The sequence below is a fragment of the Leptonychotes weddellii genome, chromosome 9 (assembly GCF_054177405.1).
Source record: "Leptonychotes weddellii isolate Sample4059 chromosome 9, ASM5417740v2, whole genome shotgun sequence".
Classification (NCBI taxonomy): Eukaryota; Metazoa; Chordata; class Mammalia; order Carnivora; family Phocidae; genus Leptonychotes; species Leptonychotes weddellii.
The window spans coordinates 9980558-9992075 of record NC_138377.1 but is presented as its reverse complement, the minus strand read 5'-3'; the positions used below and the strand labels follow the sequence as shown (position 1 = coordinate 9992075).

Sequence of the window (11518 nt, the reverse complement as noted above, 5' to 3'; positions counted from 1 at the left end):
GAGAGGTCACAGGCAAAAGGCTTTCTTCTCCTAGCAGGCTTTTGGTCAGGAAACAAATAATTTTTTTAGATGCCCTTTTGGTCACCCCCTAACTGCAAGGGAGGCTGGGAAAGGGGGTGAATGGCAAAAAGGAGCAGAATAACCATGACTGGCTTTTGACCAAATCCTCCTGCGGCAGGATACATTGCATCCAGATCGGAATTGGAGTCAGTTGGCAAGAAAGGGAAAAGACTAGTTCTTGGGGAGCTGATAGCGACTGTCCCTGGCAAAAACTATTACGAGCACATTTTCCAGAGGAAGAAGCAGCCCCAGAGAGATCACACAGCTCAGAGTAGCCAAGCTAAGGACTGAACTCAGACCATCTGACTCCAGAGCCTGCAGGCCGAAGTTGTACATGGAAGGGCCCCAAGGCCCACTGCTCTGAGCGTTCCCCTTTCCCTCTCTTTCTGTTGCTCCTCCCCCCATACTTTTCCCATCTGTACAATGGGTAAAATACTCCAAGCCCCAGGCTGAGAGTTGGTGCAAAGTATCTAAAACATCTAGCCTGATGCCTGGCATAGAACGCATGCTCAGTTGACACTCATGGGTGGGTTGGGTTGGAGGACGTGACCTGCAATGGTCACAACCGTGACCTGAAGGTCATTGACTTTGCGTTCTTGTCCTGGTTCTGCCACTAACGACTGACGTGGCCTCAGGAGGTCTGTCATCTCTGGATCTTGGTTCCTCTGGCTGGAGAGTGGGGAGCTGGGCACATCACTGGCTTTCAAACTCCCCCCGCCCCGAGCTCTGGAGACCCGCCCACAGCACCTCCTAGAAGGAAGAGAGGAGCAGGTACCCAAAGGATGGGGCCCATGTCCATACACCCAGTGGCTCTATCATTAGCGACTGTTACAGAGCAAATCACTTCAAACTTCAGTGGCTTAAAACGGTCACCATTTGATTTGCTCACGATTCTGTGGGTTAGCAGTTTGGGCTGGGTTCTGCTGAGCAGTTCTACTGCTGGTCTCACCTGGGGTCCGCCATGCAGCTGCAGTAAGCCGGCAGCTCGGCTGGGGCTGGCTGGCCTGAGGTGGGCCCACTCACTCGGCTGGTGCGGGCTGCTGGCTGGGCCACGTGATTCCAGCAGACTCACTCCGGGGTCCTCACGTGACAGCTATGGTCCCAAAGGGTGAGCGTGGAAGCTGACCTGCCTCTTACAGCCTAGGCTCAGAACCCCACAGTGCTCTGTGTGCTGCATTCTTTTGGTCAAAGCGAGTCCCACGGCTACCCCTTCCAGGTGTGGGGAGATTTGATGCGAGAAGCTGCAAGGCATTTGTGGCCATTTTTAATCTACCACACAGGAGAATGGTCTGTGAGTCCCTTCTTCCTATCCCCCCCTCTGGAAAAAGATACATAGTAATCATCTTGCTAATAATTACTTATTTATCAAATAAGATTATGCATATAAAAATCTTAGCATGTGGTTTAGTGCTCAGTAAATGAGAGCAGTCTACTCCAATAATAAAGACCGTAAGTACTTTTTATTAAGTGCACACTCGGTGTCAGGCATTTGACGTACACAGTCAGCAATTCTCACAGCAACCCTGAAAGATGGATATTACCATTCTCACGCTCACATGAAGAGATTGAGACCCGGAGGACTAAAGGCAGCTTGTCCGTGGATCCACAGCTAGTGCGTGGTGGAGCTGGGATTTGGGTCCCCCTGCATCTCTCAAAAGCTAGCTGCTGGGGGTAGAAAGAGAAGCAAAGGGGGCTTGAAGAATTTGCACATGGAACCCCCAAGGGTGTTGGAGCAAGAGCGCTGGGTGGCCCATCCAGCCCTTCAGCCTCCTGTGCACTCATCTGCAACCACCATTGTGGACAGACCCTCCTTAGGGGATGGGCCAAGGCCACCCTGAGGTGGAGCATAGGAGATTCCCCATGACCTAGAAAGCCAGGGGTCACTATGCATTATTCCTCGCTTTGCTACACAGCAACACTGCGTCTGGGGTGCTGTGTGGGGATCCTTCCCAAAAGAGACCCTGTGACTAGCTGAGCAGCTAAGCCTCCCCAAAGGGGAACACGGAACAGACTCTCTTGTTCCAAAGGACAGTGGCCCAGGCAGACCCTTGTCTGTGTCCCCCTCCCTCCCGGCTAACTAGGCAGGAAGGGTCAGAGGTCTCCTCCAGCTTCCCTCCCCAACCTGCCCCCACTAGCTCACAACCTCTCCCACCCCACCCCCATCTTCCCCCAGTGCCTTATCTTGGCTTTTCAGATAAGAGCCCCAGGACTTGGCCATGGTAGAAGGAAGTGCTACGTGAGGCTTGGTGGCCGTGCAGAAAGGGTGGGTGTTGGGCATTCAGCACTGGGGACTGGTCAGAACCCAGCCTGGGGGACTTTCCACCCCTGTGTACACCCCTACCCCCCAATGAGTAGAGGTCACAGACATGACAGCAATAAAGAAGCGAGGTGCTCCCGGTGACACCTGGGTCTGCGTCCTGCTTTGGCGCTTCCCATCGGCATGGCCCTGGGTGTGTTAGGCCTCTCTATGCCCTGAGTCTTCCCCCGTCAAGGACGGATAGTAAGTCCCTACCTCACGGGGCTGCGGTGAGGAGTGAGTGGGGCCAAATGTAAGGAAGGAGAGCGGCCAGAGCACAGGTGGGAGCCACTGTTCCAGCCTCCAGCTCCTTCGCAGCAGCTGAACCACTCTCCCAAGGAGATCCCTCCTGGTTCTTTTTCACAATTAACACGAATAGCAGACTGATCCCCAGTTCGCTATGGAGCCTGAGACCGGCAGGCTGAAGAACAAACCCCAGCTGTGGGAGGGCGGGGGGCAAACGGAGAGTTAATCCTCAGGGAGCATCAGTGGAGACCCGATTATCCCACTGGGGGCTTTCCTGTGCGACCCCAGGATTTCCAACACGGAGAGGCGGGGCTGTGGTTGGGTTCTTGTGTCTGCTGGGTGCTCTGGTGTTGTTATCCCCATTGACAGATCAGAACACTGAGGCTCAGGGAAGCCACAGAATTACCCAGGGCCATGGAGCTCGTGACTGGCTGCTTGGGGCCCTCTGGGAGCCCAAGAAAGATACAGATTGTGACAGACTGACTCTCCTCCCAGCTGGAGCAGTTTCTGTCTTCTCTTTCTCTCGGTGAGGGTGGAACACAACACCGATGTGTCAGCAGAGTGAAGAAATCTAGAAATAAGTGCGTGCTGGGTATGCAAGAGCCAATTAGCTTGCAGGGCAGCGTCAAGGAGGTCCCCGGTTGAGGCCAGCAACCATGCTTGGTCATTGCAGTCAACCTAGGGAGAGATCAGTGCGGGTCAAAAGAGTCAAGGAAGAAGGCCAGGCCAGCAAAGTAAGAAAGAAATCTACGTTGGACTGTGGCCCTGGCCCTTTGTAGGTCTCTCTCTCTCTCTTTTTCTCACTCTCTGACAGAGTCCATCCTTCTCATAAGCATCCTTCTCATCTTCGATTCTCTTCTATTTTATTTTGAAAAAATAAAAATAGTGGGTGGCATTTGCACCCATGGGTCATGACCCACGGTTTGAGCAACACAGGCCCTCCTTCCTGTGCCGTTCCTGACACTCGAGGTCGAGAGAGAGGCAGCTCGGCTACGTGCATGGCCTCTGAACAAGGGACCCACTGGGCAGGTGTCCCCACACATAGGCACCACATGTGTAAAGGGTGTGGTTTCCCTGCAAAGACAGACACCGCCCCCCAGTTTGGTTTCAGTTTGGGGCACCAGCCTCAGCTCCCACCCCAGCTCAGGATCAAGGATCCGGGTTTGCGCTGTCGGCCTTCCTGGGGGCACCACCAGATGCAGCTCAGGCCTCCTGTCCCAGAGTTCCAGGTGGGAGGCCCTGGGACAGCCCAGCCTTCACTCAATCCATACTCACCCCCCCGCCCACCCACACACACACACTCACTCACTCTTCTCCGACAACAATTCTCCGACTCCAGTGGGGTGTCCCACAATTCAACCCCATTCTGACACTACCCGGAGTGAGTGCAGGCCCCAGAAGTTAAAGGTCAGGGTCCCCAACAAGGCTGCCCGGACTTCAGGTGCCAGACGGAAGTGAGGTCCCCAGGCTACCCACACTCACACTTCTGACTCGGCTGCAAACACGACCCCCATTCAGGATTGACAATTTGCTAGAATAACTCGGGGAACTTCCTGAAAGCACTATTTCTGTTGACCCTTTTATTCTAAAGGGCTCAACTCAAGAGCAGCCAATGACAGGGACAAAGAGGGGTGAGGTCTGGGGTGGGAAGGGGCAAACAGCACCCACACCCTCCCCTGACAGATTCCGGGCACGTCTGTGTTTTCACCAACGAGGAAGCTCCAATGGAGTCTGAGTGCCCAGGGCTTCCAGTGAGTTTTATCTCACAGACGTGATGGACTAACCTGTTGGCCATCCCAGCTCCAGCTCCTCTCCCCAGCGGAGGAGGTCCAGGTGGGCCTGCAAGTTCCAACCCTCTATTCTCCTGGCTGGCTTTTCTGTGGCCAGACCTTCCTTTGATACCAGGGGCCCACCATGAGTCACCTGTCAGTGTGAACTCAGGTATGGTCAGAAGCAGCTCATTACGAATAATAAAAGACACTTATCACCCAGGAAATTCCAAGGGTTTTTGAAGCTCTGTGCCAGGAACCGGGGACAAAGACCAGATCTAGTTGTTATTATACTACACTCACCCACCCCCATGCACAGACTCGCCCTCACGTTCCCTCACACACAGCTGGTTCCCACCGGCCTAGGGGGCAGAAGGCAGCTTGACCTTGGACCCCTGAAGGAGAGGCCAGCTCCAGCCCAGGTACTTGGGGCCTGACTGGGAGAGGCTTAGACTCCAGGGTTGGGGGGAGGATAGAGGTGAGCATACATGCTGGGGTGTGAGTTGAAAATCAACATGACTCCCCATGCCTTAGAGCTTTACTAAGTGCGGATGCAGGACCACTACCCATATCAGAATCCCCCGATTCTGGGCCCCACCCACCCAACAGCCTCCCACGGCTGGGGCACGGGAAACTGCCTGTTAAACACCCCTGCCAAACTCTGTGTCTATGACACAAAATTCTTTGGGAAGCATTGATGTAGTTGGACCTCCTCTGTGGGCATATGAGAAATGGAGATTCAGGAGCCAGGGGACATGGGCCAGGTGACACATGGCTCTCAGGGCAGAATCCCCAGATCTCCGGAGGAATGCTTGACTCCCCGACACTGCCTCCTTGTTTCTGGAACCTTCTGGATGACTTCCATCCCATTGTTGTCCTTCTAACCTCCACCCAAATCTCTGATTCATGGAGTTGCCCCCCTTCTTCCATTGCAGACGTTCCTGGTCCGTCGGGACAGCGGCTTGAAGCACCTGGTGCTCTGTGTCCACTTCCCTTCCCTCAACGAGGGCTCGTCCGAGGTGCTCGAATACACCGTTAAAGAAGAAAAATCGAGTAAGTACCTGTCTTCCTGTGCTGGCCCCGACCACACAGCAGCAGCAGCAGAAGATGCTATGCCATGCAGCCACAGACACTCCCAGCAGGCCAGAGGGGTTTAAAATTAGAAGAAGGGGGGAGCTTTCAGTCCCCCGAAGTTATTTGGCCGGATCTGTTGTAAACTCAGTTTATCAGTCAAGTCAGTATGAGCTTCCGCTCACGCATGTCATGGCGTGGTGGCTTTGCTTCCTCGTGGTCTCTGTGAAGTTTCTTCTTGTCAGCTCAGGCTGGAGAAAAGGAAGAAAAGGAGAGGAACTGTCTGGGTCCCTGGTCCTAGAGACAGCTCAGCACACACGCAAACCATGATCTTGGACAAGTCACTCAACCTCCCTGAGCCTGTTTCCTCATCTGTCAAATGCACACAATAGTCACTGTTCTGCCTGAGTCACAGGGCCTTTGTGAGGGTCAAACAGGAAAGCACTTTGGAAGCCAGAAATCCCGTGTGTGCACAGGGTTGCCAGGAGCAGGCCTGGGCCCCGGTGGGAAAATGTTTGGGGGCCTCCGATCAAGGGCAGGTTTGTATTGATATGCAATGAAAAGATCCGGGCCTCTTATGGGTATTAAAGTATTAAGCTCCAAAAAGCCTAGAAGTTAGAAGAATCTATAGAACATTCCAGACGTCAGCTTAGGTCCTCTTATAAATCCATGGGGTTATGGGAAGTTTTTTACCCTTAGTTAGAAGCAGAGTGAAAAGAGTTAAAGAAGATGATAAAATATGTATTATTTCATAAATATTATATATTCATATCACATATAAATATAATAAATACTTTGGAGGTATTTATTAAATATTTTGGACTAGTTGTTTCTCAGGAAGCACTTGGCCCAACACTGGGAGGATGCACAGATGAGTAAGCCCTGGCCTCAAGGGTCTCCCAGTCTAGCTGGGGGGGACATGATGGGGTGGGAGAGACACAGACATCAGTACTTGCTGTGCAGTGTGACAAGTGTGACTGCAGAAGGACCCCTGGCTGAGGGACACAGGGGATGCCGACCACAGCGGGAAGGATTCCAAGAGGGCCTCAAAGAGGAGAGAATACAGGCTGGGTCCCGCAGGGTGGGTATTCGTTCAGTGAAAAGTGAATCTTCTAGCTCCAGAGGTGGACGAGAAAGTGAAAGCAGAAACAGGCTGCTTTTCTTGCTATAAGGGGGCCTTGCCATAGAGACCCTGATTCATTGTGTGTTCAGCACAGAGTTGCCGAGTGTCACCCCTGTGTCAGGAGCTGCTCCCACCGTTGGGGACACAGCAGGGGACGAAACACAACCCCTGCCCCTCTGAGCTCACATTCAGGTGGAGGGAGGAGACAATAAAAAAGTAACAATACAGGGTGACCTTGAGATGAAGAATCGCACTGTGCAGAACGTGGAAGCGGGACGATTAGCTAGTTGCCACAATAATAACAAAAATTGTCATGGATTAAGCCCAGAAAAGGCTAGTGCCCTGATCCTGTGCAAGAGGGCTCTTCCAGGGACCCTGGCCGACAGTGGCTCTGCGGCTGAGCAGGTGGCCTCCAGGCTCCCAGGGTGGGCTCCACCCAAGAGGCGGCCGGAAGCTTGTGGGAGGGTCTTACCAAGGTCTTGTCCAGGAAGTGGGTGTGTCACCTGTGCTTGCATTCCATTGGCTAAAACTCGGTCATATGACCACACCCAACTGCAAGGGAGACTGGGAAATGTGGTCCAGGCCTGTGCACAGGCAGAAGCAGAGGACTTGGATCCTGGTGAACTGTTGCGAGTCTGTAAGGCGGTAGAGTATATGGGGTTGTTACTTTAGACAGCAAACCTCAGTGATCCCTGTCCTGCAGTGTCCAGCAGGGAAGAAAATGTAGGGATCTCAAAGAAGAAGGAGGGTCATAGTTTTCCCAAACCAATATACAGCGCCCTCTAATGACTGCAGAAGGGTGAGGTTGTTTGGGGCGCCTAGTGCTCTCCAAGAACCTGGGCCCTTTCTCAGACGTTCTCAGCAGGTGCCTGGGGGTACACAGACCCCTGGGTGCAAGTTTGGCCATCAACCAGGTTCAAAGACCTGCCTGCCCAGGCCCTACTTACCTACAGTCCCTTTAGAAACCTGAGGGCCAGTTGTGCTCGTGAATTTCAACACCAGCCTCTGGCAAGTAGCAGAAGGTAAGCAGTGGTGATTGCTGAGCATGCATCCACAGATGCTCTAGAAGTGCAAGGAGGGAGCTTTGTTCAAGGGCAGGCTGATAGGGGAGGCTTCCCGGAGGAAAAGGGAACCAAGCTGGACTGACAGAACGTGTGGAAGATGTGCTTTTCTCCTTTGCCCCACGCTTCTGTCCCACTTCCCCATCCTAGACTCCAGGGCAATCACTTCTAGGTCTTTCCAACCCAAATACACCCCCTGGCCTTTCGGGACTTGGTCAGAAAGGATGCACAAGTCCTACCCAGTGGAACCAGGATTTCGTGTTTGGTTGCAGTGCCTCATTTCCAATTAGGAGCCCAGGGGACAACCCAGGGCACCTGGTCATGGAGGCAGCTTACTTCCCCGGTGCATATCTTCCTCCCAGGACCATGTGGTAGAATCTCATTTCCCACTTTTGATTAATTAATTAATTAATTAATTATATTTTAAAGATTTCTATTTATTTATTTGAGAGAGAGAGAGTGAGACAGAGAGAGCACGAGCTGGATGAGGGGCAGAGGGAGAAGGAGACTCCCTGCTGAGCAGGGAGCCGGATGCAGGACTCCATCCCAGGACTCCAGGATCATGACCCAAGCTGAAGGCAGGCTTAACTGACTGAGCCACCCACAGGTGCCCCTCCCACTTTTAAACTTTTAAACATTCAGTGCTCAACTTGCTGAAAAGACCATCAAAACTCAAAGCAAAATTGCTTGATGTAATGTAACTCTTTCAATCACGATTCGTGTCTATTCCCTGTGACTACACAGATGTTCTCTGTAAGTTTGCATGTGTTTTATTTTGCTCTTTCTTTATATTATTCCACTGCTCCCCAAACCTCAGACCCCTGAACCCGGACAACATCAAGAAAGTACCAGGTAATGTGTTTCTTTTTCCATGTTGATTCGCTGCTCTGACCTGTTTGCTCCCTCTTCCTCATTCCATACCTTCCTCCTTCACATGGTGATTGAGCACAGACTGTGGAAGCCACACCGCCTGTGTTTGAATCCCAGCTCTCCCTTTTACCACCTGTGTCACCTCTCTAGGCCTTACTTAACTTCTCCAGGCCTCTACGATACAGAGGATAATGGTGTCTCTCCCTTATGGTGCTTGAAGGAGTTAGTGTGTCTAAAGTACTTAGGACAGGGACACCTGGGTGGCTCAGTGGTTAAGCGTCTGCCTTCAGGTCAGGTCATGATCTCAGGGTCCTGGGACTGAGCCCCGCATCGGACTCCCTGCTCTGCAGGGAGTCTGCTTCTCCCTCTCCCTCTACCACCCCCTCCTGCTCATGCTCACTCTCTCTATCTCAAATAAATAAATAAAATATTTTTAAAAAACAATGAAGTACTTAGGACAGTACCTGGAGCACAACAGAGGGTTATAATTATGTTTTTATTATTATTATTATAATTATTATAATACTATTATTAATCCTTCTGCAAGATGAAGCCAAAAGGAAGAGTGGAATGAGCCTACACAGAGGGTTCCAGGCTCTGGGTAAATCCCAACCGCCGTGTGCACCCGTCTTGTAGACCCTTATGTGAAGAGGGAGCCACCAGCCTTCTGAGTCCCCTGTGGCTGTGGTGGCCGCAGTGGGGGTCAGCCTGAGAGGAAGTGGGCAAGGGGAAGGCCCAGGCCTGGACCTGGGGCCTTTTGTTGGGATTCCCCCACACTCCGGCGAAGGAGGGAGACGAGGGAATCCCCCGAATGTGGGTGGTCAGCCTCATCTGTGGCCCTGCTCTGTTTGCTTTCAACCAGAAAGGCTCACTTCGGCCCCCTCTGTGCTTCTGTGTGCTTGGATGGTCCTCTGGTTCCTTGTTGAGAGTTTCTTTGCCAAACACCAAACCGGTAGCTGGGGCTACTGGTGCTGTGGGGACAAACAGTCCTGAGCTGCAGTGCTGTCCTCTGTTCGGCTGGGGGACCGCAGGGCGGGGCAGCCAACCCTTTGAATGAGCGTCACCAGCTGCTACATCCTCAGCCCTCCTCTTGCTGCACGGAGGAGAAAAGACGGCTTTGCAGGGTCTGGGTCGCCACTTAGCTTCACAGGGACCCTCAGAGGTCAGATGTTTGTGTGTGGCAGGTGGGGGCGGAGAGCCAGCAGAAGAGGCCCTGGGGCAGGGGACCCAGGGGACAAAGGAGCAGGGCATAGGATGGATGGAGGCTAGGCCAGCTGCCCCTTTATGGCCAAAGTTAACCACCCGGCAGAGGGGACGCGAGCTACTTTTTCATTCATCTGCACCCTTGAAGATGGTGACATGGACACAGTCACGTGATGGCATTTTCTCTGCTGGCTGCTAAAAAAAAAGAAAGAAAGAAAGAAAACCAGTTGGCCCCATCTCCGGAAGGGGAACCATCAGACAGTGACACACAGGGTGGTGTGGCCCCTGCAGAAAGTGACTGCCTGGCACTCGGCCCCCACCGTCCTCCCTGCCTACTCCCTGCCACCCCGGCTGACCCCCTGGCTTTAGAAAGGCTGGCCTGCCGAGCTCAGTTGCTCTTTCTTCTTGCCCTGAGCAGCTCTCTCAGTTTGAGGTCTGAGGTTTTAGGCCAAGTAGCTGAAGCTGATAGATGCACTTGTGATTAGGAGTAGAGCCCACCTCATGGGTAAATGTGGTGGGTGTCATGCTAATTGGTGCTGATGGTTATCACCACTGGACCGGGGGAACCATTACACCAAGGAGGAGAGATATTCTAGATGAGTTTTCCTGGGCAGCAGAGATCCATATGTATGGGCAGGTCAGAATGTCATCCAGAATGCCTTTGAGGTCCACACAGGAGATTTGCATTGCTGCTCCTGGGTTTGACCCCTTCTTCACCAGTTGACCATTATCCTAGGATGAGACTTAACCTGTATTTGGGCCACAGTGTATTTATTAAGTCCATAAAAAGGTAAGGAACAGTTATTACTAGCCTCGAGGTCAGAGCGAACAAGACAAGCTCTTGCTATTTTAGCAGGGAGGCGGTGCTGGGTTGTGGTGAGTCTGACACGCTGGTCAAAGCAACCCTCTTTTGAGAGCATGTGCTTTGGGAAGGCAGATAGTCCTACAGCGTTCTTCTGTCTCTGTCACCTTGCGACATCAGACAAGCGACTTATCTGTGCGTCGGTTTGTTCGTGTGCAAGACGGGAACACCTGCAGCACCATTGCTGGAGGATAGAAGAGCTAATACAGGCAGGGACAGGGGACAGTATTGCCTGGTGCGTGGGAAGCACTCAACAGCGTCGTGACTGTGTTACCACGATTTATAATAAGAAATATATGTTTGGTCTCCATTCCAGTTCCGGTCACAGAGCTCCCCAAACCCTTGGAATTTCCTAAGCAGTAGGAGCCATAAAGGTGTCTCGATACTCATGACAAACCCCTTTGAACCACACCAGACTTTATACAAGGACGGTGGGGGGGGGGGGGCTGGTTGCCCAGGGAACCAACCACATGACTCGAGGGTTGGACCTTTCAATCCCACACCCTGAACTCCAGGGAGCCGGGAAGGGCTGGAGGGTGAACCAACCACCAAGGTCAATCACACCCACATCACATACTGAAGCCACCACAAAAAACCAAAGGATGGGTTTCAGAGGGCTTTGGGGTTGGTAAGCATGTAGAGGTTGAGGGAGAGTAGGGTGCTCAGAGAGGGTGGGGAAGCTCCCCTCCCCTTCCCCGTCCCCTGCCCTGGGCAACCCCTTCCATCTATATCATTTTATAAGAAACTGGTGACCTAGTATGTAAGACCTTTCTCTGGATTCTGTGAGTTGCTCTGGCAAACTCATTGAGCCCAAGAAGGGAGTCATCAGAACATCCCACCTCTCCCTGTTGGGTCACCAGCGCAGGTGACCACCGGAGTTGCAATTGGCATCTGCAGGGGTGGGGGCAGGGGGCTATCCTGTGGGGCCGAGCCGTTAACCTGCGAGGTCCACACTAC

General features: G+C 52.7%; 1 protein-coding gene across 1 annotated transcript in view; it reads left to right on the top strand.

The window, feature by feature from the left end:
- The window catches only part of RIN3 (Ras and Rab interactor 3), a 99267-nt gene that overhangs the window by 24337 nt on the left and 63412 nt on the right, over positions 1–11518 (top strand). Inside the window, exon 3 of the mRNA XM_081830040.1 lies at positions 5307–5424. Coding sequence (XP_081686166.1) covers positions 5307–5424 — 118 coding nt within the window. The remainder of the gene's footprint in view (positions 1–5306; positions 5425–11518) is intronic.